The sequence below is a fragment of the Grampus griseus genome (assembly GCF_964374135.1).
Source record: "Grampus griseus genome assembly, chromosome: 14".
Classification (NCBI taxonomy): Eukaryota; Metazoa; Chordata; class Mammalia; order Artiodactyla; family Delphinidae; genus Grampus; species Grampus griseus.
Window position 1 is genome coordinate 8,370,712 of NC_139008.1, and position 27,625 is coordinate 8,398,336.

Consider the following 27,625-nt stretch of genomic DNA (forward strand, 5'->3'; position numbering starts at 1 on the left):
CACCTCGCGCCCGGTCCCGCGGTCGCAGCTCGAGCTGCAGCCTTCGCGCCGTCGCCTCAGCCCCTCGCTTCGTGGGTCGGTCCTTCCGGCACACGGGCTCCAGCCGCGCCCGCAGCCGCCCTCCGAGCCCTTCAGGCCGCCCTGGTCTTCTCGCCCGGCCCGACCCAGCCCGTGAAGATGGTGGACCGCGAGCAACTGGTGCAGAAAGCCCGGCTGGCGGAGCAGGCGGAGCGCTACGACGACATGGCCGCGGCCATGAAGAACGTGAGTTTCTCCTCCCGCCCCCCGCCGCCTCGCCCCAGCCCCTTCGCAGACGCGGGCTTTCGCGGGGTCGACTTGGGGACTAGTCGCCCGTCGCTCCTGCAGGTTGGCCGCCCCAGAGGGGGCTGGGGAGGGTCCTGAGAGCGCTGAGGACCGGGTGTGACGCGGCCTCTCCCCGAGCATTCCCCAGGGCCGGCGGCGCTGCCGCCTCGGCCCTCCCCACGCGCCCGCGCTGGGGCGGGGTCTTGGAGGGCTGGTCTCGGGAGCGGGGTCTCTGGCCGCTGTGCCTCCGGGTCTGCTGGGGACCTGAGCAGGGGCCGTGCGCATCCTTTGTGCCCCACTTCCCCTCCTCCCAGCCTGGCCGTGTGGGGGCGGGGGACCGCATGGATGCGGTTCCTCTTTTCTCCCTGATGTCTGGGCGGCGCCTTTCCCATTCACTCAGCAGGTCTCCCGGTTTTCTGATACTCCCCCCCTCCCCAAATCTTCCCACTGCCTCTCCAGACAGATCCTTTAGGACCTCCCCGGGAAAAATGTAGGCTGTCCTGAAAACCTGGGCTCCAAGATGCAAAATCGAAACCTCCTTGCTCACGTTTTTCTTAACAAAAGGCTCCTCTTTCTGCATGCCCCAAAGCAAGTCCTCTTGCTTTTAGGAAGGGGGCACGTTTGTCTCGCTAGCGTTTTCATTGATTGTTCTCAATATGTCATCTCCTTGTTTTCCTACGGCTTTCGTATTGAAAAGTGTTGGTATTGTCTTTAAAACAAAGGTTGTGAATTTAGCTGACTAGTTCAGTTTGTGATATATGCTGTTTCTTTTTTAAATATAGGCACACATTTGTCGAAATTCCTATAAGTTGAAAAAATATTCTCTGATCTGATATTGCAAACAAAGCGTTGGTGGGAGGCAGTATCAAGTCATTCCAGAAGATTCTGCATTTGTCGTATTGCAGAGAGCCTAGACTGGGTGGAGGCTGGGAGGAGTTATTTTAAAGGGGAAAAAGTCTTCTTTTTTTTTTTTTTAATTTGTTTTGTTAGATGCATCTGAAGCTTAAAAAAAAAAAAACTAGCGCATCCTCAATGCTGATGAAAAGAGAATACTGATCTCCAGTTGTCGCATTTTGCAGATTCCTGCTTGTATTGCACCATTTTGTCAGTAACACTATATTCACCTAATGGGTGGTCAACCAGTTTGATATTAGAGGATTGGGGAAGTATTGAGCATTATTAAATGAAACGTAAAATTATCTAATGATTTCGGTCTCCCACTATTTTCATATCTAACTTCCTGCCTTATGTAACAAAGGTTTTAAAACGCATCTCCAGTGTGCAGCGGATGGAGGAGTGTACCTTGCCTGTTAAACCTCTTTAATGAAGCAGTATAGGTATTGCAGATTAATTCTTGAATAACTTTACTGGTTCACAGAAGACGACAATGCTGATGCCTGTGTATTTAAGCCAGATACATTAACAAAGAAGATTTTTATCAAATTAAGGAAGAGAATTGATTCTGACATTTGGAGTACTGCTGTATTAATATTATTGCCACAGTTGCTGTCCTTAAAGCTCAAATGATGTAAGTTGCACTTTAGCAGATATCAGTATCTTTAGTTCACATTACTTAGACTCTTCTAATTTTTCCATATTTCTAGTTTCACAGGAAAGCGAGTGACCTCGCTCCTATATCCATAGCAACCCAGTGATGTCACACACAATGACACAGAGGCTGCAATGCACCTAATGGGTTGGTAGGGAGTATGCAGATGGCATTTGTCCAAGGTAATGCAGAAATTAGCAGATAAGCCAGGTGGAATTGAGCATTTTGTCTTCCACCGGATGAGAATTGGTCCTCCAAATAAGAATTTCATTTATCCTTAGACGTGCAAATCAGGGATGTCTGGCTATGCCTGTTCACCTGCGTATTTGTAGTTTTCTCAAAAGTTTATAAGATACAGTCGTGGTTTTAAACATTTGTTAAAATTGGGCAATGAAGGAATAAAGATGGAAGTTTTAAACAAGAATATGTTTTATGCTCATAGTGCAGGGATGAGCTGTATACATGGGTTTATTGCAAATTATTAACTCGGCAGGTTTTAATAAAAACCTTAAAAAAATTATGACTTCCTGCTGGGGCATTTTCAGTAAACGTTAGGGAATGAGAATCCCTTACAGAACAATTTACCTTGGGATTTGGAAAAGTTCTCTTTTGCTGTGTTTATGTTTCTGCTCCTTAACTGAGTGTGCAGGAAAAAACAGTTTATAAAATATAGCAGACCTTTTCCAAATCTGTTTACCATGATTTTGAGGAATTAGGCTTACCTCTGATCTGCATTTTCCTCATCTGTAAAATGGGTCAACACCTGCTTGACAAAGTTGTTAGGATTAAATAAAAAATATAGTAGGTGCTTAAGAAAAGGTAACTATTTATAAAACTTTGTTTCTTCCTTTGTTTATAAAGATCATCTCATCAGAGAATTTGGAAAATACAGGAAGATACAAAGAAAATACTCAGTTCTACCACTTGAGTTCTCTTCTAAGGCTGAAGTCATCCAGATGCTAGCGTGATTAAAGTTATTTGCATCGGATGAAGTTACCCTAGTAGTAAAGAGTTAGGACCTGTGATAGTTGTAGGTGGGTGACCAGGATAGAGGTAAAATGGTGTATTCTGGAAAGGAGGAAAGAAGGAAGTTTAGTCTTTTAAGACACATGTGTAGGCTTATATCTAAAAAGAGCAAACACCTAGATGTTTCCTACTTGTTAGACAATACTGACTTGTCCTTTGGATTTTAATAGCCTCTTGAGAAGTTAATATTCTAAGTAGGCTACTGGTACTTTCCGGGGGGGGGGGGAGGGCGGGCAGAAAAGGTTCTGGGCTAGTAACTTTGTTGAAGTTACTGGGTTAAGCAATTTAACTCGGGTGTGTTGGGGGGCATTAGTGGCAAAAGGCTATCTTAATTATATAAAAAAGTCTTCGTGGTGGAATCGATATACTTAAAAAGGTTTTACAATGTTAAATATTCTGTTTTTCCTACTAGCTCTTCCAGGAGGCTAGATCAATAGCCATTATCACTAATGGAGTAATGACACCTCTTTAGACTCTTCAGAAGTGGAGTTCTGCCAGCCATTATTATAATCAAAGTCATGTGGTTTCAGTTGTTCTCTTTGGGGTGGAAAGAATACAGATGACAGTTTGCTTTTTATGTTAACCTTCACAGTAACTGAAATGACTCTTAAGTGCCTTTTCTAATTATTTAAACAATTTCATGTGTATCTTTGGATTATATTAAGATAAAAGATGTTGCTGAATGTGCATCCTCATTGCGGTTCTTTGGATTAACTGCAGGCCCTAGGGAGGATTTCATCCCCTAGTACTTGGAGGAAGCCTTATTTATTTATTAAACCAAACTCTAAATTATTAAAAAGTGGAGGAAATGATTTTGTTTTTATTGAGGTAAAAGTCACAACATAAACTGACCACTTTCAAGTGTACAATTCAGTAGCATTCAGTACATTCACAATGATGTGCAGCCATCACCTCTAGAAAAAATAGGAAAATGATATTTTTAAAAAGTGATGATGGTCTGGCTATAGCTGGCTGGATTTCAGCACATTACTGATTCAGGAATGTGTCAATAGTGCAGGGCTCACAGCCAGTGGTAATCAGTATCCCTTTCTCTTTGTTTTCTAACATCCGAACCGTTCAGCATAAATTGAAAAGGGGACTTATTTTGGCTAGATTTGTATTTCCATTTAAAAAGTTACAGAGCTTAAAAACTATACGTTGCTCACACAAATGAATAAGAACAATTTACCTGAAATCGGAGCAAACTATTAACTATTTGGAGATTATAGGAATTTTGCTGGTGTTCTTATCATCACTCATTTTCCACCCCAAGACTGACTTTGTTAGACACACTTGCCCTGCTGTGTGGCCCGGGTTCCTGCAGTGCTGAGAGTGGTGAGCTATTCAAGCATGGGCTTCTCGTAAATAAGATGTTAAATACATTGTTTTGGTGTTTCTGAGGCTGCCAGGAACAACTTCTTGTCTCCAGTATCACCAGCCCTAACAGTTTTATCTGGCAGGGCATCTGATTCTTTCGTGTTCCTACCAGATTCCATGAGATGTGGAAAAAAAGAAGCAAAGACCACTTTATATGTTTAATAGTCAAAGGGAAAAAAATCACATATAAACCATTGTCTTTTGTCTTATTTTCTAAGCTCTGTTTGTTAGAGCTTGACCAGATATTCGAGACTGTAATTATAGGGAACCTGTATTTGTTGTCTTTCTAGGCTATCAAGGCTATCAAGGCTATCAGCATGAGCTGCCTTATGGCCTTTCCTGTCATAATCATTTTTCTGCTGTCTTCCCCACATTCCATTTTAGGTATTACCTATCATTTTGGTTTAGTACCAGACCATATTATCTTGCTTTAGACTGGCACTTGAAATTTTGATTTTACTAATTTATGAATTTGAGTCATAAAAAAACAGTTACATGAAAAGTGATCAACAAAAATTCCCAAAAGAAAGCTTTAATTTTAAGATAAATGGTTAAATTTATTTGGTTCCATGATTTTACAGAAACAATAAAAATTTGTAAATCTTGTAAGACTTTGCATCAGTCTTTTTTTTTCTTCCTTTTAAAAGAACTCGTGAAGTCTAAACCAAATGTTCATCAGCATATCACTTGTAAGAGTGTCCCACGGAGGTAGATTTTTCTTTACCTAAGTTGAATAATGTGGTGCATAGCATTAGTTGCGTTGTGAATAAGTAGATAGAAATGAGAGTGTTCTTACATATGTAGATTTTTAATATGACATTTTTTAAAAATTCCAAGTAAACTCATTGGTCTTATCCTTTTAATCTTTGAAACGATACCTTATTTTTGGAGAGGTGTAAAGCCAAACTTGTTGAGTAGGACCCAGGTGTAGTGTCAGCTTTTCCCTCTTAATAATTCTGTTGCTAGAACAGGGGTGCCAGAGCTGGGGATATGACAGTGACGACAGTGGGCAGCTGAACATGTAATGACAGTAGTGCGAGAGGAATCCCTCATCCACCCTCCCCCACCGCCGAGTATGAAGAGCAGCTGTGGTGGTGTGAGAAGTGAGAGAAGGCTAAGAGGTAACAAGAGGAAGGCTTTGAAAAAGAAGGTTTGTTTTGAAGAGAGATCATTTAAAACTTCTTTAGCTTTCTGGAAGGAGTTATTAATATGGCACTTAAGCTACCGTATTCAAATAACCAAGATCTAGGAAACAAGGTTGCCTATGGTGCCAGTACATTAAGGATGTGGAAATAAGCTTAAAATATTTTTGACTGAATTGTTTCAATTCAGTACTATTAAGTTCAACACAATGCTCCTTTTGTATGGGTCTAACATGAAATAGTGAATGAGTATGTCTTTGCAGCAGAAGCCCAGGATGGATAGTCGCCATGCAAACAATCCCATACTCCCGCCAGGACATTCTTACATGAGGGCCTGCCTGGCATGGCTAGACCCGGTGGATAGATGTTATTTTCAAATCATACTCCACTCTTCACATATGACTCACCTCTGGTCTTTCTAACTACATCTGTGTAGTAAAAATAGAGACTTAAAGTTGAGACTATATATATATATATATATATATATATTTTTTTTTTTTTTTTACGGTACGCGGGCCTCTCACTGTTGTGGCCTCTCCCGTTGCGGAGCACAGGCTCAGCGGCCATGGCTCACGGGCCCAGCCGCTCCGTGGCATGTGGGATCTTCCCGGACTGGGGCACGAATCCGTGTCCCCTGCATCGGCAGGCAGGCTCCCAACCACTGCGCCACCAGGGAAGCCCAGACACTATATTTTTTTTCTAGTAGTTTGAAAATGACCCAGTGCGTGAGGATAAGGAGAAATAACAAGATAGGGTAAGAACAGCAGAACAGCATTCCGCAGACAAGGAAAGCTGGTGGGGACAAGTGAGTAGGGAAGAAAAATTTTAGAATATCTTGATTTGGGGATGCTCTGATCTTCTAAGGGACTCTGGTTTTTGGAAGGCTGTTATCAGTGGGACAGACCACTGATGACAAAAATGTCTGGCCTTCAGGACGCTAGAAGAATGACAAGTATCACCATAATAGTTCCCTATGCAGGGATATTTCCATCATGTCTTTCTGCAGGGTTTTGCACCTTGCTTTTTCCCCTTGATATTTCAAGGATATTTTCTTCTGTTATCAGTATTTTCAGTGGCTGAACAGTCCTTTGGGTGTGTCATAATTTAATTTTTATTTAGCATTTAGGCCATTTCCAAATTTATAAATAATATTGCCATGAATATCTTTGTGCCTAAAGCTTTCAACACAGATTGTATATTAGGACAGAGACCCCAAAGTGAAATGTTTGAAAGAATTGCTAAGAATTTTTAAGGAACTTGAAACCATCACTAGCACTGGTATGTATCTCAAAAGTTTTGGAAGATGTACTTGTTTGGATAGATAGTACATACACATGGTTCAAAGTTCAAGGATACCCTATTGCCCTTTCTGCTCCAGAAAGAGAAAATGAGGTTGAAACAGGGGAAAGTTTAACTGCAAGCTTATTTGTGGCAAGCCTCTCTTCTGCTTTCTTGTGGTTGGAATGAGTACCTTTTTTAAAAATTAAAAAAAACAAAACAAAAAAAAACTAATATGGTAACTTTCAAGTATATGCAAAATAAAGATAATAGCATGATATAACTCCATATAACCAGTTTCACCGTTTGTCAGCATATTGGCCAATCTTCTGTCTATATACTTTACTACTGTTCTGGTCCCCTTGGTATTTACCATCTTGCAAGATGGTTTTTTATTGACCTAAAATTACGCCTTATTTCCCACAAATGTTCCAGTTACCAGCAAGATCTCTTTATATTCAGATTTGGCAACCTCAAAGTGTAGTTTCTTGCTTAAAGCATATAATCCAGGTGGCAGATAATTTTTTCCTTGATTTTAAGAGGAGTGTTTCTCTCAGTTGACATCCCAAGTGCTGCTTCCTGTCAGCCTTTGCTCATGAGGAGGAGGAAAGGCTGGATGGGTCACGAGTGGGGAGAGGAAAGGTGGTGCTGTGTCAGGTAGGTTTAGAGAAGGGTTTTATCATTACTGCACTGTTTTTTACTGCCTTTTTTGGGAAAGGGACAACAAAGGCTGATATCTTTTGTCAGTTCTGGCTTTCATCACCAATCTGATAGAAGTGCTAAAACCCAGTTGATTTGTTGAGGGCGATGTGGATAAACAAGTTTTGCTTTTGTTTGGTTTTGTTGCTTGCCAAGCATTTTAAAAAAATCATTTTTGCCTTAAAGTTATCATGGTACTGGTTGTAGGTATGAGTAGGTAGGTAGGTAGGTAGATAGATACGTACATACACTAGCTGGCTGGGCCCGGACACCTTGGGTTTGAATTCCATGCTCAGAAGTATGGAGTTGACTAGTTTATTGATATCAGTAATATAGGTGAGTATACTGCCGTTTTATTTTTTTACCATTCGAAGGTCCTGCAGAAAAAGGCTAGATTTTTGGAACCATTTATTGAGGAAGAGAAAACAACATGGTAAACTTCAAACAGCTATAGTAATGAATTGAACTTTAAAATTGCATAAAATATATTTCTATTAACATTACTTATTTAGAACTCTGTCTAGCATATAGATTCTCAAAAACACTGAATTATAGCTAGTTCTTATTTTGGATTTATGGTACTCTTGCATTTTGATCATGTTTTTCTCTTCATAATCTGGCTGGCTGTATAAATACATATATTTTTTAATGAAGGATGATTAAGACTAGCTTTTTAGCAAGTGTTTACATCTGTTGTGAAAATCACGTCAGTACTATAATTTACTAAGCTGTTATGGCATAGCATTACCCTGAAATGTTGATGAGTTCCACTACACAGTGGAAAACCTAGTGTACTTTTGGGTATGACTTTTTTCACATCTGTTCTATAGACTTCTGCACTGACTATAATATTTTTGGGAAGACAAGATTTTGGGGGGGGGTACGCGGGCCTCTCACTGTTGTGGCCCCTCCCGCCACGGAGCGCAGGCTCCGTATGCGCAGGCTCAGCGGCCATGGCTCACAGGCCCAGCCGCTCCACGGCATGTGGGATCCTCCTGGACCGGGGCACGAACCCGTGTCCCCTGCATCGGCAGGCGGACTCTCAACCACTGCGCCACCAGGGAAGCCCGGAAGACAAAATTTTAAGTTACACACTCTCAGATTAAAATACTGCAATATAGTTGGACATTTACTGTCACTTGGGAAGCATCTTTCTATACTTTTCCCATTTAATTTCACAACAGTTTTATAAAGTGATGGTCCCATTTTACAGGTGGAAATGTTTAAGTAATTTGCTTATTAAGGCTTGAGTTAAAAGTATTTTTCCTAAATCTCGGCCTCTTTTAAAAGGTTTTTTAGTTTTCAAAAAGGAGTCAAAGGTGAAGTGTATACATGGATACTGGTAATCTTTTAGCTCTTGTCTCAGTGATCTGTTTTCATTAATTTTAGTCAATGTTCCATTGTTTGCAGAAGCTCTGAAATTCCTTCAAACTGCTGTATATTTAATATTTTTCCATTTGGTTATGCTTGAGAGGGTTGTTATGTAATCCAGGTTTTTAATACAGAACAAACTTCTTTAGGACAGCCCTAAGATGAAATACTCAATATGAGTGTAATCTTTCTTCTAGAAAATATTTGGTCCCATGATTGTGGTTTGTTTTAAATACCATTTAACAAAGGAGAACTTGCAGTTTTTAGCATAAGGAGGTAAGTACCATGCTTTTGCCATTGGAATCTTACAGGTATGGCCAAGAAGTGAAAGGATGCTACTCAAACTGAATGGAAGAGTATACCTCACTTGAAAGAGATGGGAGGAAGCTGTGACTTTTTTGTACATCAAAGATAATATGGGCTTGTGTGGAATTCACAAACTGGAATGTGGAAACATGTTTTGAGGGGATTTAAGTGAAGATCAAAGGAAGAAAAGAATGTTAACTTGAATATTTTGTAGATGTTCTAGGCAGTGGAAGAAGTGAATGGTACTGATCCAGAATTCACACAGGGAAGGTAGAGTTGTGAGGGGATTATTGAACGTCTGTGGGAACATTCTACACACAGAAAGTGAAGGTCAGCCCAGTGTTGTGGTATCAGGACACTGACGTCACCCTGAGCATCAGGGGAGATTTCCTAGAGAAATGATAGCAGAGCAGTGAGGGGTGGATGTTGAGGGGAGGGGAAAGGCTGGAGGAAGGAGTGTCCAGGCAGAGGGAATAGCATTGTTTAGTTGCAGAATGTACAGGGGGCAGAATCTGTTGCATGATTGATCCAGTCACTACTGGTTGCGCTGAGAGAATGTTAGGAAATGAGTCCAGAGAGGTAAATAGGGGCAGGAGCCAGTTCATGAAGGGCCTTGTGGAGTTTGGGTTTTTTTCTTAGGCTTTGGAGAGTCATTAAAGGGTTTCAGGCAGAAGAGGATCATTGTCCGGTTTTTGGTTTGGAGAGAACCTTGGCAGCAGTGTGGAAGTTGAAGAGGAGGACAGTGCGGCAGAGGGACAAGACTGATTAGTATTGCAGGGTCTGCTCTGAAGGTATGAGGACCAGGACATGGACAGTGACGGCAGATTTGAGAGAGAGAGAATTTGATGGCTGGAGATGGGAGTAGGAGGAAGGAGAAATGATGGGGAAGATCAAGTCAGTTGCCGGCATGCTGTGTTTGAGGAAACATTTAAGTGGCGGTAAATGGAAGCATCATGGCTACAAGTTAATTCATGAAAAGCTCTTAAAACAGGGCCTGGCACAGGTTAAGCACTCAGTGTTACTTATTATTCCTTAAGTAAATAAATATTTATTTAGGAACCACTAACGGCCAGGTTCTAGTCTCAGACCTGGAGGATATAATATCCCCTGCCCTCACAGAACTAACATTCTAGTGGGAGTCTCCTACCAGGCATAGTAAGGTCACCTAGGCAAAATTGAGAGCTGAAGTCAAAGTGAACCCTGGGGAATCCCACTTCAGTAGTGACTGGAACGAGGAAGAAAAGACTAAGTAGATGGTGATAGAAAACCAAGAAAGAAAGCTAACAAAGTGGACAAGAGTGTCAAGAAAGGGGATTAGTCCGCGGTGTTATAGATCCCTTACGAATTAAGATTAAGACATAAGAGAACATGGGATATGTGAGGTAGGAAGACAGTTGATGACAGTGGTAATGGGGTGAGCAGTGAATGAAAGGTGAAGAAATGGTAACAAGTATAGGCTAATTTTCAGAAACTTGATTTTGAAGGAAACATGTGATTAAAAGGCATCGTTTATTTTATTTTTTTTTCTCTGCGGTACGCAGGCCTCCCACTGCTGTGGCCTCCCCCGCTGGCTCCGGACGCGCAGGCTTAGTGGTCATGGCTCACGGGCCCAGCCGCTCCACAGCACGCGGGATCCTCCCAGACCGGGGTACGAACCCACGTCCCCTGCATTGGCAGGCAGACTCCAACCACTGAGCCACCAGGGAAGCCCCGGCATTGTTTATTTTAAACCTCAACTTGGACTACATGTTAATGGGAAAGTACAGGAAAGAGAGTGACTGATGGGAATATCTTGAGAGGGAAGAAGCATCTTGTTTGCATACAGGGAGGAGGCGGCAGTGGTAGGGGCAGTTGTTTGTCAAGTAAAGGCCTTTGGTCACTTTCCTTTGAGGAGGCAGTAGTGAGCAAGGGTTGCCAGGCAGTGAGTGCTAAGGGCCCTGCTGAGGTTAAAAAGCCTTAATTTGTAGTGATTACAATCTAGTTTTTTTTGGTCTCTCCCTCTCCCCTACCCCGCACCATATTTTGGGTATAAGAGTTGAAAGCAGGCTGGGTGGCTCTATTGATGGAGAATTTGGGTGTTTAGAGATGGTATAGCAGAAGGACAAGGCATAGGAATGTTGATATTAATGCAAAAATAATTGAATCTGATGGATCTTGATGAACCTTACAAGGAGGAAATAAAACCTAAAGGAAAGGGGCTGAGGAAAAAGGAGAGGGCTCAAGAGCGAGTCTAGTAGGTGGAAGTGAGGACTGGTAACATTGAAGGGTAGGTAGGAGTTTGGTTTTATTATTTTTTACTTGTTTTGGCCGTGCCGCACAGCTTGCAGGACCTCAGTTCCCCAACCAGGGATTGAACCCAGGCCACGGCAGTGAAAGCTCCAAGTCCTAACCACTAGACCACAAGGGAACTCCCCTTTTTAAAACATTTTTTATTTTTTAATTTTGTTTATTTCTTTTTGCTTTATTTATTTAAAATATTTATCTTGGCCGCACCTCTTAGTTCCCTGACCAGTGAAATCGCCGTGTCCTAACCAGTGGACTGCCCAGGAACTCGCAGGAGTTTGATTTTAAAAGTGAATGGTTGGGGGTGGGGCGGGGGGATAAATTAGGAGTTTGGGATTAACGTATGCACATTACATAAAATAATCAACAAGGACCTACTCAATATCCTGTAATAACCTGTATGGGAAGAGACTGCAGAGAATGGATACATGTGTATGTCTAACTGAGTCACTTTGCTGTACGCCTGGAACTAACACAGCATTGTAAATCAACTATACTCCAATATAAAATAAAAATTAAAAAAATGAATGGTTGTGAGTGAGGTTAAAGGTGTGGTTTGGGGATAAGTTGTCAGAATCGATGAGATAACTGAACTGTTGTTCAGAATTAATTTGAGGGAGTAGCCTTGGATAAGGAGGTAGGGCCAGAGGTCTGGATACAGGTAAACAATCTCAAAGAAAGTGAACATGACATTGATTCTAGGAGAAATTTTAGAAGCACAGAAAAGGCATGAAAGAGAAGATTGTGAGGGAGTCAGTATGGGCTTGTATAAGAACCTGCATAACTAATTTTGATTTAACTAATTTTTATTTTTTAAAAATATTTATTTATTTGGTTGCACCGGGTCTTAGTTGTGCCAGGCGGGCTCCTTAGTTGAGGCTCCAGTTAACTAATTTTTAGAATAGTGTTATTTGACTGCTAGCCAAGGGAGTGCTAGAGCATAGTATATCTATTTCCTGATTTGTGAGGTTAAATGGTGAGCTGCAGAGCTTTGGCATTTGTCCCGGTTGTTGAAAAGTGAGATCAGACTGGAGCAATGGGTGGAATCTCGGCTAATGAAGTGGCCTTGTTTTTGCTTCAGGTCCTGTACCTTGACCCTAAAATTCAACTGTTCATTACATTTGATGCAGGTGGCACTTAACAATAGCCATCTTAATATTCGTTAAGTTTTTGTTTGTATCAAACTACCTAAAGCAAATATTTCTTGTTTATCACAGTTCTTTATACTGGCCAGGTAGTTTGGGTCTAGACTTGCTCCTGTGGGGCCGGAATAACTATGAAGAGGTAAAGGCCTCTCATCTCCAGGTTAACCCAGGCTTCTTTGCCTGGGGAAGGTTCCCAGCAGCGAGTCCTGATTCACAAGCACTTTTCAGGCCTTTGCTTACCTCATACTTGCTAATGTTCTACTAGCCAAAGCGAGTCTCATGATCAAGTTCAGATTATAGAGTTGGGGAAATATAGTTCTTGATGGAAGTTCTTGATGGAAGGAGCTGCGAAATCATTTAAAAGGAAGGAGATATACACAGGGTTGGAGGGAGTTATTAGGGCCATTTATGCAAACAGTCGGGGCTGGATACAGCCTATGTAGATTCATGTCACTTAAAACATTTGGAAGTGACAGTTTAGGTACTGTGGTTGATTCACTGCTGAGTGAAGTGTGCTACCTGCCCTTAAGCACTTTAGTCCTTTTAGGAGAAAGAAAGGTATACAGTTAAACTACAAGGCATTAGATATAAGCAGTATAATAACTGCAAGGTGAAAGTTACACACAAAGTAAGCAGTAGTTAGTTCTGCCTGAGGAATTTTCAGGCTTCAGGAAGTAAGTGTAGTATTTGAGTTAGGGCTTAAAAGATGACATATAGAGAATTTTTCTTCATAGTTCTGGAAGTGCGTTTTAGGTGGTTGGAAAAGCATGATAGCAGAGGAGTGTGTAACATGAGGAAGACTGCGAGACCTGGGTCTGGGTATGGATGACTTGAAGCAGGGCTCTATTGATACTTGGGCCAAGTTATTCTTTGCTCTTGTATGTGGCTGACCTGTGCATTGTAGGATGTTCACCAGCATGCCTGGCCTCTGCCTGGTAGATAATATCTAAATAGAGCTGCTTTTAAAATGCACTGTACCATAGGTTATACAGCATTTTCAAATACACCAGCTTATTTACCTTCTTCCCCCTGCCCCCCTCCCCCCCAGAAAAAGCAGATCTATGGTAAAACTAGCAGTTATAAATGTTAGTTCCTTTGTGCTGAATTCAGAAAATAGCCCGGCTAAAGTGTGAAGTGTTGTATTCTAAATAGCAGACTGACGAGTACTGACGAGTACTGGCAAATTTGGGGGGAAAGAGTCAGGATGATGAGGGGAGTTGTATCTAGATCATAGAAACAGTTAAGTAGAGAAGACCTAGGGGTATGAGGACTATCTGTTTGAAGAAGTGATTCTGGCCCCAAGAAATAAAATTCTTAAGGCTAGCGACTGGCAGTTTTAGGGGAGATAAACTTAGCTTTATCTTCAAGTCAGGTACTTCTGATGTTACTCTCTAAAGGTGGATTTAGGCAGAATTCTCACAGGTGTCCAAGTAGAGGGTTGGAAGAGCACCCAGCAGGGTCTGCAAGAGGGAGGGGAGCACCGCTTTGGGTTTGTGTGTGGATTATCTGTAATTTGAGAAGAAGTTATTTTAGTATATTTCTCTCCGGCCTTTTTTCCCCATAGTGGCAGAATTGAATTGCTTCATAATGAAGAATACCCATGGTAGGGAATGTAAAATTCTTATCCCTTTTCAAGTTTGCTTAACTATATCTGAGCAATAGAGATAACGCGCTCGTTCTCATTTTTGGCGAGGCTATTGAGAAATATTAACCTATGTCAAACTACGTAGTTTATTTGAAAGCACAAGAGGAGGATTAAATAAGAGGTAGAGGTTCATGCTGTATTATAGTGGGTTTTCTTTGTAACAGCCCACATGTTATGAAGTATTTGGAATTCTGAACTTGTCAGATAAGCTAATTAATTATTGACATGTGTGAAAGTGCTGTAGAGACTATGGCATAGTGCAGCAGTTTTATCTTTATTGAGATATAGTTCACATACCATACAATTCACCCATTTGAAGTGTACAGTTCACTGGTTTTTAGTGTGTTCAGAGTTTTGTAACCATCACTAGTATCTAAATACAGAACATTGTCACCTCCCCAGAAGAAACCCTGTACCATTAGCAAGCTGTCACTGCCCTCTGCCCTGCCTCCCCCCCCCCAACAAAAAGAGCTCTAAGCAACCACTAATCTATTTTCTGTTTTTATAGATTTGCCTGCTTGGGACATTTCATGTAACTGGAATCATAATGTGTGGTCATTGGTGATAGGCTTCTTTCACTAGCCTAATATTTTTATTGTCATCCATGTGGTACCATGTATCAGAACTTCATTCCTTTTTATGCCTGAATAATATTCCATTGTATGGATAATGCTACATTTAACTTATCTTTTCATCTGTTGACATTTGGATTGCTTCCACTTTTTGGCTGTTTTAACTAATGCTGCTGGAAACATTTGTGTGCAAGTTTTTGTGTGGATCTCATGTTTTCATTTCTTTTGTATATACCTAGGAGTGGAATTGCTGAGTCACGTGGTAACTCAACATTTTGAGGAACATTGTCCTGCAGTTCTTAACCTGGAGAAGTAGACATGTGTGGATCCCATGCAATACTGAATCTTCGAGGGTTAGGGCTGCTAGGGAGAGTGTTTTACAAAAAGCTCCTCCTTGGTTAAGAACCAGTCATATAGTGGAAAGCATATGAGATTTTGAGCCATGAGATTTGCATTCCCTTCTTTGGCTCTGAGCCTTAATTTTCTAAACTCTAAAATGGAAATAACAGTACTAAATCATAAAGGGTTATCTGGAGGACCAAGGAGGTATTATAATTTTAGTGAAGATCTCATTTTTGATACTACAAAAGTTATTTAGAAAAATACGGAATAGATGAATACTTCTTAACATGATAGAAGTATCTTTTAAACAAAGAGTTGGTATTTAAGAATGAAACACTGGACGTATTCCATTAAATTCAAAATGGAACAGAGATGCACATTATAAGCATTATTAATATTGTCCTTGTCCTTGCAGTAGATGTGATACAGTATAAGAAATCTAACCACGGGAAAGGACAAGTGATATTTGGAAACCATAAAATTAGGTAGGGAGTAAACTGGAAAAATGTTAGAATTAGTAATTAGTTCAATGAAACAGGGCTGAAATCTATAGTATGTATTTCATATATCAGCCCTAATCTGTATAAAGATATAATGAAAGATTTTTATGCAACTAAGTTTTGGGTTTTTTTGTGTTTTAAGGTATTTTTGGTAGAAGCGAGGTGGTGAGCGCAAAGCAGCAGGTGTGGGTTTGAGTTATTTACATCAGTAAACTTGTTTACATAAAACTGCTGGCTTTGAGCTTTTTTTGAAAACTTGGTTTTCAAAATTGACTTTAAACTTTAATCGTGGGTGTGATTAACTGGGTAAATTATGGAGAGGGTTTGTTTGAATAGGTACTACTGGTAACAGGTCAAAATTCAGCCTCCTCAACCTTGACTGCCTCCCAGCCACTCTGTTTTCAGACCCTTATAGAAATACAGTGAGAGCATACAAATTCCTTATTAATGGCTACCTAGAACTCTGTTGTATGGATGTTTCGTAATCTAGCCAGACTTCCATCGAGGACCATTTAGGTGGTTCCAAGACTTTAGCTGCTACAGATGATGGCAGTGAATCAGTTTCTAGAAGTGGAATGGCAGAGTCAGAAGTTTTCTTAGTATTTGTAATTCTGATAGCTGTTCCCAATTGCCCTCCATAAAGTTTGTACTAATTTACGGTTTCCAACAATGGATGCGAGTGCATGTTTATCCACAGCATCAGCCTTCACAGTGAGTCATCAAAGTTTAAGTTCTGCCAGTCTGATTGGAGAAAAATTAGCATTTATAAAATGAATGAATTTAAGTACTCTACTTACATTTTCCTTTTTCTTTTTCAATTGTCCACTCCTTTTGCTCACTTTTCTATTACTGATTGGTCTTAAATTCCTTTTAGGAAGGTGTTTTTGATTGGCTGTGCCGCTGTGAGACTTGTGGGATCTTAGTTCCCCAACCAGGGATCAAACCTGGATGCTTGGCAGTGAAAGCACGGGGTTCTGACCAGTGGACCACCAGGGAATTCCCTGCAATAGCATGTCTTAAAGTACATCTTTTTTTATTGGAGTTTAGTTAATTTACAATGCTGTGTTAGTTTCAAGTGTACAGCAAAGTGATTCAATTATACATACATATTTTTTCAGGTCATTATAAGATATTGAGTATAGTTCCCTGTGCCATACAGTACGTCCTTGTTGTAGAAAAGTACATATCTTAATTAAAAAGTACTTCATTGCTAAAAATTGCTAGCCATCAGTCTGACAACACAGGGTTGCCACAAGCCTTCAGTTTGTAAAAAACTGCAGTATCTGTGAAGCGCAGTAAAACAAGGTACAGCCTCTATTAGAGAAACTAGTCCTTTCTCTGTGACATATTGCAAGGTTTACATCTTCAGAGACTCAAGGTGGGAGAAAGAGCACAGGATTTGAAACCAGAGGACCCGAGTTTGTGTCCCTGCCCTGCTGTGTGTTAGCAGTGTGATTTTTGGGAAAAAGTCCGTTGATTTCTCCTCATCACACCTGTAAAGTATAATGTCCACCTTGTTGGGTAGTTGTGAAAAGAACATAGGATTTGGTGGCTGTCAGAAAAGCCCAGGTTCTCAGGAAGCTCTCCTCTCATCCATGAGACCTTGAGCTTGGCCCTGAATATGCCATGGAAGTTTCATTTTTCTTCTAGGATGTTCCTCTTCCTGGAATGTTTCCCTTCAGCACAGTTTTTATCCAGGGTCATTGCTACTGGCTTTTATTTATTTATTTTAAATTGGTAAATTTTTGTGTAGGTTTTTTTTTTAATTTATTTATTTTTGGCTGCATTGGGTCTTTGTTGCTGCACGCGGGCTTTCTCTAGTTGTGGCGAGCGGGGGCTATCCTTCGTTGCAGTGCGCGGGCTTCTCATTGCCGTGGCTTCTCTTGTTGCAGAGCACGGGCTCTAGGCGCACAGGCTTCAGTAGTTGTGGCACGAGGGCTCAGTAGTTGTGGCTCGCGGGCTCTAGAGCACAGGCTCAGTAGTTGTGGCACACAGGCTTAGTTGCTCTGTGGCATGTGGGATCTTCCCGGACCAGGGCTTGAACCCGTGTCCCCTGCATTGGCAGGCGGATTCTTAACCACTGCGCCACCAGGGAAGTCCCTCTGCTGGCTTCTAAAAGGCCATCTGATGAGCTTTCCAGGCAGAGTTTGAATATGTGTTGAGGGTCCCCAAGACTTACCCCCATGTTCAGTGATCTGCCAGGACTCAGCATATAGCTGTGCTCTTGGCTATGATTTATTACAGTGAAAGGATGCAAAGCTAAATCAACAGAGGGAAAAGGTGCTTGGGGCGAAGATCAGAGTGACCAGGTGCAAATTTTCCAGAGTCTTCTCTCAGGGGACTCACACAGATTGCGTGTGTGAAATGTCTGCTGGGAATCTCATTAGAGACTCAGTACCCAAGGGTTTTTTCGTTTCGTTTTGTTTTTTTGATGTTTAAAATGTTTATTGGTATTTTTTTAATAGATCTTTATTGGAGTATAATTGCTTCACACTACTGTGTTAGTTTCTGTTGTACAACGGAGTGAGTCAGCCATATGCATACATGTATCCCCATATCCCCTCCCTCTTGAGCCTCCCTCCCACCCTCCCTGCCCCTCATCCATTGAGGGATGCTCACAAAGGCACTTTCTGCCTAGCACAAACCAAATTCAAGACTCCTAGAAGGAAAACAGGTGTTTAGCATAAACCACATTGTTTGGACAAACATTTTAGGGACAGTGAGCCATTCTTAGTCGTGGATGGTGGGAACCCTTCCAAAATCTTAGTTCTCAGATGCTAGCCAAGGGTCAACTTTGCAAGCAGACCTTTCTAAAGATAGTAGTCTCAAGGCTGTTGTGTTAACTCTTTTTTGTACAGACTGTACTTCAAGTTTGAGGCATTTTGCCCACATGTGCAAGACATGACTTCAGATTATTTTCAGAAATTTTAATTTGAGATTTAGCAGGTCATCTCTAGAATACATGACTAATTTTGTGCAAGCAGAACAGTGTCACATTTACTTGCAGTGGGTTATTCTGCTGCCTGCACAGTATATAGATAACTGTCCATTACATGGACACTGAGACTGATTTTGCACCTTGTCACGTTTTTCTTTTTGGTGTAGGGTGTTCATATATAGCAGTCACTGCATTTACCCTTTTTATGGCCTCTTGGCTCTTTCAGGTGATATCACTCCTAGGACCAAAAATGCTTCATGGGGCCAAATGTTATACCTGGTGTCTGCTAACTCATTTTTTTAATAGACTATTTTTTAGAGCAGTTTTAGGTTCACGGAGGAAAGCACAGAGGTCCTGTATGCCCCCCTGCCCCTCCCCACTGTCAGCATCCCAGCGTAGTATGCTGGTTACCATCAATGGACCTACACTGACTCACCATTAGTATTCAAGTCCATCATTTACATTGGGGTCTTGGTATTGTACATACTGTGCATTTTTACAAGTGTGTAATGACATGTATCCACCATTAAAGTATTGTACAGAATAGTTTCACTGCCCTAAGAATCCTTTTTTCTGCCTGTTCATCCCTCCTATCTTATTTGGATGTGAACAGAATGTAAGTTCTTTGTGGAGATTTTCAGCTTTCCTTAAGTCAAGGCATCTTACTCACCATCATAAGTTATTGTACAAGATTCGGCTTGATAGAAATACATTTTAAGTAAAGTAAGCTTAATTCAAGTTTCATTTAAGGAGTTTAAACATTTGAAGTTGCACTCATTACAATTTAAGGTTCTCCATAGGTAAGTTGAAGAATTGTGAATGACTTGGTGCTCCAAGACCACAGGGTCAGAAAGTTATCTAAATAGCTTTCCAAGAATCTCATGGGTTGTTCATCTTAGGTAGAGAAGATTTCTCTCCTCATCAACTCTTAGGGGACAACAGCTGATAACTAATTAATATCTGATGCCTTAGCAGCTGGGATTTGGGGAGTTTTATTTCTTAAACTGTTGGTGAGAATAACAGATTTTTCTAACCTTTTTGCTAACAGCTCTCTCGAACTCACTGAAAGAAATTTGAACTTGAGCTAGTATCATAGGAGTTGAGAAGAGAAACCTTAATTTTATTTATTTATTTTTATTTATTTATTTATTTTTTGCGGTACGCAGGCCTCTCACTGTTGTGGCCTCTCCCATTGCGGAGCACAGGCTCCGGACGCGCAGGCTCAGCGGCCATGGCTCACAGGCCCAGCCGCTCCACGGCATGTGGAATCTTCCCGGACCGGGGCACGAACCCGTGTCCCCTGCATCGGCAGGCGGACTCTCAACCACTGCGCCACCAGGGAAGCCCCTTAATTTTATTTTTAACCAGAACATAAAACTGGAGAATGTACAAACTGTCCACATTTTCCAGTAGCCATGACAGTAAATTTTGGGGACCATATATACAAGTATTGCGTTCTTAGAAACAGTTCAGTGACTGTTTTGAAAGACATTACCTTGCTTCCCAAATGATACCTATCTCACATCTTCCTACACTGAATAGGCATTCGATCTTGGTTAAACCTTTTGTGAACACTATGTGGATACTTTTTTTGACCTTTTAAAAAAAGTTATCTTGACTTTTGAAACTAGGATGGTTGGGATCTCTATTTTATTTTAATGTAAAAATCACAGATTATCTCTCATACAATCATTTTGATATTAAGGATTTTTAAAAAAATTCTGATTTAAGGTTTTTAGAGAAATCTTAGTTCCGTTGAGCAGACTTTTTTATTAGAATTAAAGGTTTTCCCCTCTAACATAGTTTTTCAGTGGCAGAGAACATCTGGGTATGTCCCAAATGTGGTTGAGTTACTGTATCTAAAGGTGATGTTGGCATTTCATAATCTCCATGTTCCAGCTTGTCTGAGGCAACTGGACAAATTTTACATAAGCGCAAATGGCTACCTTTGGGCTCTTTAGCCCAACTTTTGCAGCAGGAGACCTAACGGTATAGAGTACTGGTGAGGTAATTTGAGCTTTAAATAGTTGCTGGCTCTTGAAATAAGGATAGCATGATTTAGGGGAAAGGCCAGAACCCGATCTCAGTGGCCTTAGGCATCACAGCTTCTTGCATTGGAGACAGTTATCAGGTTACTCTAGAGGTGGCTAGTCTTCAATATCTGCACATTCATTCAGTGAATATGGGCTGGTGTCCTATGGTATGCGGGCCTCGGGCCTACAGAGGCCTCTCAGCCTGTTTGAAAGCCAGTCTGGGGAGTTATTCCAGGCTATATGATATTAAAGTTTATGGAAAGGAAGTGATGTAAGGGAGCTAAGGACTAGAGAATAGCATGAAATGGAGAAAAGATACTTGATATCTCTTATACATTAGTAGCATTGAGCAGAAGATAAACGAGATGATGTGAGGAATACAGAGGCCTCCTATGGCGAGACTTAAAGTGAAGGGACGTTATTCAAGGTGTTCTCAAAAGTAATTGCTCAAGGGAATTTCCTGGCAGTCCAGTGGTTAGGACTCCGGGCTTTCACTGCCGAGGGCGCAGGTTCAGTCTACCTGGTCAGGGAACCAAGATCCCGCAGGCGCATGACTTGGCCGAATAAAAGAAGTAAATGCTCACATCTCTAGCACTTCACTGTGTTGGGAGCACTTTATCATTCATCTGATACACCCTTATAATCTTATGAAAGAGGTGGAAATCTGTATGCAAACTGAGGCCCAGATAGATGAAATGGCTTGTCCCCAAGGTCACTTAGTAAATGGTGGGACTGGAAAGCCCCAGTCTTCTGGGTTATTTGCATATATGTCAGAAATTGACAGGAGTGACAGTGGCTGAGTGCTGGGAATAGTTTCTCCAAAGTCCAGAAATATATGGGAAATTGGATGTGAGATGATAAGCCTCCTATTCAGGGGAAGCAGTGTTTCCACGGTGGGGGGGTGGAGGGGCGCTCAGAGAGTAAAAAGCACCTCTGTGCTGGTTTCCTTCTGCTCTGAAGTCCAGTAGAACCAGAGCCCTGTTCCCCCACTCTGCATCTGCTTCCCCTAGGCCACCTCTGGCAGAGCTACTGTTGCTGTCTAGTGTAGAGTGGAGAATCAGTAATGCATAGTAAAAGGTTAGCATCAGAAAAACCACTCAAAAAGTTAGGAATTTGAGAGTGTGTTATTTGCTGGATGTTGTGAGAATTAGCAAGCAAAGCATATGAACTAATAAGTATGGTTTACATTCTGATTTGATTGTATCTGAGAGGAACTATTTTACAACCACTTTCCTTAAGTATAATCCTCTCCCACCCCGACCTCTTCCATGATAAAAGAGGAATACATACCAAATGTAAACGGTCCATACACAGGTAAGTCTCTTGGAATCCCAGCCCTTCCCCCCCCCCCAGATACTTTAGCTTATCTTTTTGGATTACATCCCAGTACCTTTCACATCTCTGAGTAATACAGTGTTACATGGGTGCTGTGGTTGATCTACACAGGGAACAGGGAGTAGCCAGTTTAACTGGGGGTGGGAGGAGTAGAGCTGGGCAAGATTGCATAGAAGCCATGAGTATAACTTGGTTCTTGACAGTTGTCTAAGTATTTTCCAGGCAGGAGCACTGGTAGTTGTTCTAGGCAGAGGCAGAAGAACAAAGGGCAGAAGTATGAAAGGTTTTTGCAATTAACATGTTACCACTGGAGCGCAGGTACATGAGAGAATGAGGCGAGGAAAGCATCTAGTCTGTTGTAAGTCATAGGAAAGAGCTCATGATCTGGGGTTTCTGATAATGCCGTTGACTTAGTATGTACCAGTCTAGATATGATAGTTAACCAGGCAAATAAAAATGTGACCTCAGAATAGGAAAAAAAGTAAGAGCTCAGTCACTCCTCCTTGTAAAATTTTCTGTTTCATATGGTTGTTAGACACTTAGAGGTGTATGGCTCTGACATCACAGAAATCAGGTAATATAAATTAAATAGTTTTAGTCACTTGATTTAATTTCTTTATTATATGCAGTTGTTTGGTAGTCATAAAAATACACAACATCGGTGTGCCGTTGCTTTAGTGTCCTCAAGGCTCTTAGTGTTTGGGACGACGAAGACCTTCTAGCACAAGTGAAAGAAGCATTAATTCCTGTTGGCCACCTCAGCTCGGAAGTGCTTTGCTCACCTCTCCATTTTATTGCTGTTGTATTCAGACACTACAAACACATGTTCCCCAAGTTGCTAATATGTCAGTGATCAGAGTCAATCCCGTGCCCCCAATTTTGACTTCCTTTCTGGCGTTCGTAATTTATATTATTTTAACATAAGAAAAGTTTCTTTGTTTCTCAAAAGTCAACTTGACGTTGACTGACTATGTTCTCACCCGGTAGGCAAGATACTCTCACCCAAAATGGATGGGACCGACGTTTGGTAGACAGGGCAAGGTTAGGAAGCAGCTGTGATTCTTTTTTCTTAAAAAAACTGATGAGATATATAAGCCATCTATACTTAAAATCCTTAGGATCAGTATGTACGTAATGTTGCATGAGAGACTTGTTGACCTTTTGTAATTTAGATCAAATTTCGATTTTACATCTAAGAGTTAGACTTGATAGTTCTTTCCTGGAACAGCTGTGTGATAATAAGCCTATGTGTCCTTCTCTAGGGAGAAAGCAGGGGTTCAGGCACCATTGAGCCAGTCGCAGGTTTTTCCCTTCTTTGTTGCTCCTTCCCGCTCTATCCCTCTTCCATATAACCACACAGCCCAACTTCTGTTTGTTGATTACTTTAATCAGCTGGTAGACCTCTTTGTGTTTTAGTGGCATAAAGATACGATTAACCCAACTGACATCATCTGTACCATAACAGCTCTTTATTCTTTCCTCCTTAATAGGTGACAGAGCTGAATGAGCCACTGTCCAATGAAGAAAGAAACCTTCTCTCTGTGGCCTACAAGAATGTAGTTGGGGCACGCCGTTCTTCCTGGAGGGTCATCAGTAGCATTGAGCAGAAGACATCTGCAGATGGTAATGAGAAGAAGATAGAGATGGTCCGTGCTTACCGTGAAAAAATAGAGAAGGAATTGGAGGCCGTATGTCAGGATGTGCTGAGCCTGCTGGATAACTACCTGATCAAAAATTGCAGTGAGACCCAGTATGAGAGCAAAGTGTTTTATCTGAAGATGAAAGGGGACTATTACCGCTACCTGGCTGAAGTCGCCACTGGAGAGAAGAGGGCGACCGTCGTGGAGTCATCTGAGAAGGCCTACAGCGAAGCCCATGAGATTAGCAAGGAGCACATGCAGCCCACTCACCCCATTAGATTAGGCCTGGCCCTTAACTACTCCGTTTTCTACTATGAGATCCAGAACGCCCCAGAGCAAGCCTGCCACTTGGCCAAGACCGCTTTTGATGACGCCATTGCTGAGCTCGACACTCTCAACGAGGACTCCTACAAGGACTCCACGCTCATCATGCAGCTCCTCCGAGACAACCTCACGCTCTGGACAAGCGATCAGCAAGACGACGACGGTGGAGAAGGCAACAATTAAGGCCCCCAGGTGGACTGGCAGCACACGCTGATGCTACTACTGCAGTCTTTATTTTTTTCCCATGAGTTGGGGGTCGGGTGGGGGAGGGAAAGGGAGCGATGACCTTCCTAGGGAGAAACCCACGACCTGTCCTGTCTTTGATCGCCTCTTTGACATTTTTGCCAAAATACCACTAGTGGAAAGTCAGGCTAGCTGTGCTGGTATTGGAATAGCAGCCTCACACTGGCATATGGACTGTTCTGTAGATTAATGCAAGTGGAGCTGTCCTTAATTTAACTTATTGCTAGAAAATAGGGTTTTAAGACGAAAAGAAAACTTAAACGGAATAGCCCTCATTCAATAAGTTCTGTGGTTCCAGTAAGGATTTTTATGTACATATGCTCTTGTCTTTTAAGTTCTGGGTACTTTCTAGCTCATCCGTTTTAGCTGTGCATTTTGTTTTTCAGGGTGTACTCTACCAGACATGGAATAGTTAAAATCCCAAACTGATAGACTTAGAACATAAGGTATATTTATCCTTGTGGTTTAGGCCTTGCCAGTTTTCAGAAGTTTCTGATTAGTTGACAGTATTAACACTAAATTGCAGTTTACAGTATTTCTACATTACAGCCATATGTGACATCAAGCCATTGTGATTGTGTGTTTTTCTTATTTTGGCTTTTACATCCTTATTCAGCCTCATCCAGGTTGGTTTTGCTGTTATCTGTCTCCTAGGCCAAAAGGCTTGCCTGAGGAGAATCAAAGCTACTTTAGGTTTTGTTGAATAGGTGCTTGGCAGATGGCTGTGGGATTTTTGTCCTTCTTTCTTCTTAACTTAAATCCACCACAAAAATGATTAATCACTTTAATAGAAACGTTAAACACCACAAAAATAGAGAAAATTCAGGTCTGTATGTCATTTACTGTGCTGATATTTCCAGAGAAATCCTGATTTTTTTCAGCCGCCATAGCTTCTTCCTCAGGGACTGCACTGCTGTCTCACTCCTCACTTGGGTCTTCCGTACTGTACCTTGTGCCCAGGGCATGCACTCGGGTGGGTTGAAAAGCTGTTGGGTTGTAGAAGTTGGCGGTCGTTTTGAGAAAGTTTGTGGTGCAGTGTGTGAAAATTCAGGTGCTAGGAGCTTACTGGTAGAAAAATCCTAAAGGAAGAGCTCTATTCGTAAACATTCTGTCCAGTTTCAGGAGCCTCGTGTGTCAGTTTTTCCTCCCTGAAAACACTCCTTCCCCAAATAATCATTGTAGGAAAATAAACTAAAATCATTATCAGATAATAAATATTTAACTCCTATTTGACCAAAACTTTTTCTATGTATTTTTTTTCTTTTTAATGAAAGCATAGAATTTGGAAATTCATTTGTGCCATCTGTACACGTTTTAGAGTTGAAGGAAACCACGATGCTATTTCCACAAGTTTGTTTCAGTTAGCCTTAGGTCCTTGGTTCTCATTTTGGATAAGTCTTAACACACGACCTGTTGCATGTGCATTCAGCCTTTTTTATAAAGTCAGTAACTGTGAACTGCTGAGATAGGTAATGACACCAGACTTGTTTGTTTGTTTTATTTAGGCAGGGAGAGGAATGAGTAGTAATTGAGGAAAATCTGACAGTTGCTTTTGCTAAAACGAAAATGGAGCTTCCAGTTGTGAAATGCACGTGTTGACCAGGATCCAGGTGACAGTGAAGATAGAAGAGTGTGACGATGCTCTGTAATGTGGCACAGTTACCCAGCATGACTTTCCTTAGAAGGCCCCCTCCATATGCTAGAGCGGAAGTCCCAACTAACCAAACCTACCAGAAGAACTAACAGAAGAGAGCTTTATAGCTTCTGTGCCCTAACAGGGGCCTAAGGTCAATGCCACGGATGGGAACAGATTTGCGGGGGTGGGGTGGGGGGTTGGTGGGGTTTTCCTTAATTTATCTTCATGTCCAGTGAGCAGTGCTGTGTCCTTCCTTGTAGCATTTGGAAATGATTTACTGGAATTACAAAACCTATTTTTCTTTTAAATTTTAGCTTTGGCTCTGGCTGCTTTTTAGAATAATGCAAGATAAAACCGTGTCTGAGGGCTAAAAATGAAGGAGGGAATGGGAGACTTGATATTTAAGCAGCTTGAATGGTTTATTTTCTTTTCTTTATTTTTAAAGAAATGCACTTGCCTATGATGCTGTCTCTCCAGTGAAATGATTACGCCTCCATTACTCTATTGATACAATATTGTGCATGCTAGTGTTGTATTTCTATACAGTAGCTTGAAATTTATTAACTTATACTGTAGGTGTTATGTATTCCTATGACAAAAAAGAATTAAGTCTTCAAATTTTTTAAAGTTTTTTTAATTTAATTTTTCCTTTTGGGGGTAAAGTTTGCTCTACCAAATAGTGATCGTAACAAATTGATCTGTTTTGGATGTTGCTATAGTGACATGCAGTTATATATTTTGTTTTTAAGGGTGGGGGGGAAGCAAAAGAAACACCAGTGTTAGCTTAATCTTAATGTCTGGTGTTTGTCATGGTGAAATTATAACTATTACAGTGTAGGAGAACAACGAATATGTTCTCTGAATGAGCCTTTGTGCTTTTTGTCATGTTATGCAGTGAACTATTTTTAAGGTCTAATCAGTGATTATTTTTCCAACTCCGTGTTTCTCTAAGGAATTATTTCACACACGGACCATTCTTAGCAGTTTTCCTCAGTGATGGAATATCATGAATGTGAGTCATTATGTAGCTGTCGTACATTGAGCAAATAAACTTACAGATCTGATGTCAGTGCTAGTTTTATTTAATGAGTTGAAATTTTCCTTTGCTTTTGAAGGTTTGATTGGACATGGGTGTTCTCCCCCACTCAAAGAATGAGGTTGGACTGCGGGGGGAAAGGGGCAAAATGGTGTATATTGGAAAGTGCCTACCTCTGGGAATCAGACCTGGGTTTACTGACCTTAAAAAATGATCGCACCTTTTGGGTCTCCATTGTTTCTATTACGAAACGAACCTTAAGTTTGAATCATGACTCCTTTTGATTCTCGGTCAAGTGACTAAACTTCTGAGCCCTGGGGGTGGGGGATATAGGTCTAAATGAAAACTGGGTCACGTGCCTGGTTTGGTATTTCTCAGGTGCCCATTGGAGATCTCATTGTGTTTTAAATGAGGTGGGTTTTTGCATTTTAAGATGTTCGTTCATAAATATATTGTCTTGGGTTTTTAAGTCTTCTGAGGTGGTCAGCAGCCTTAGTTGACGTGGGCTGCACTCAGCAGCGTGCTGTTTCTGATGGCAGCTGTCAGGATGTGCCCATGGCTCGGATCACATCCCTGGACGTGTGGGGTGATCTGCCCTGACCAGCTGTGACGAGGGGTTTGTCTACAGGAAGGAACACCAGGGGAAAGGCGTTCTCCTCCACCGGCTTGGGTGTGCTCCAGCAAGGCAGGGAGGGGCTGGCTGCACTGGTTCATGCAGAGGAAGAGGACGGCTTTTGAGTTTTTTGAGAAATTTTAATTCACATTTTAGGAATAACACTGGGGGACTAGGCTTTTGCCATGTTAATGAATTCACGTGTTTTGGCTCTTTGTCCCTCAGAACCACCCTGAGAGCGCCGCTTCTGTGGACACAGAAGTGACCTGTGTGCCTAAGGTCCCACAGC

General features: G+C 41.4%; 1 protein-coding gene across 1 annotated transcript; it reads left to right on the forward strand.

The window, feature by feature from the left end:
- YWHAG (tyrosine 3-monooxygenase/tryptophan 5-monooxygenase activation protein gamma) lies at window positions 1-26,756 on the forward strand. The gene is made up of 2 exons (XM_082670667.1): window positions 1-264; window positions 23,335-26,756. Exons 1-2 carry the CDS (start codon window positions 178-180, stop codon window positions 23,989-23,991), a joined length of 744 nt encoding a protein of 247 aa, XP_082526793.1. The 5' UTR covers window positions 1-177; the 3' UTR covers window positions 23,992-26,756.
- The last annotated feature ends 869 nt before the right edge of the window (window positions 26,757-27,625 follow it).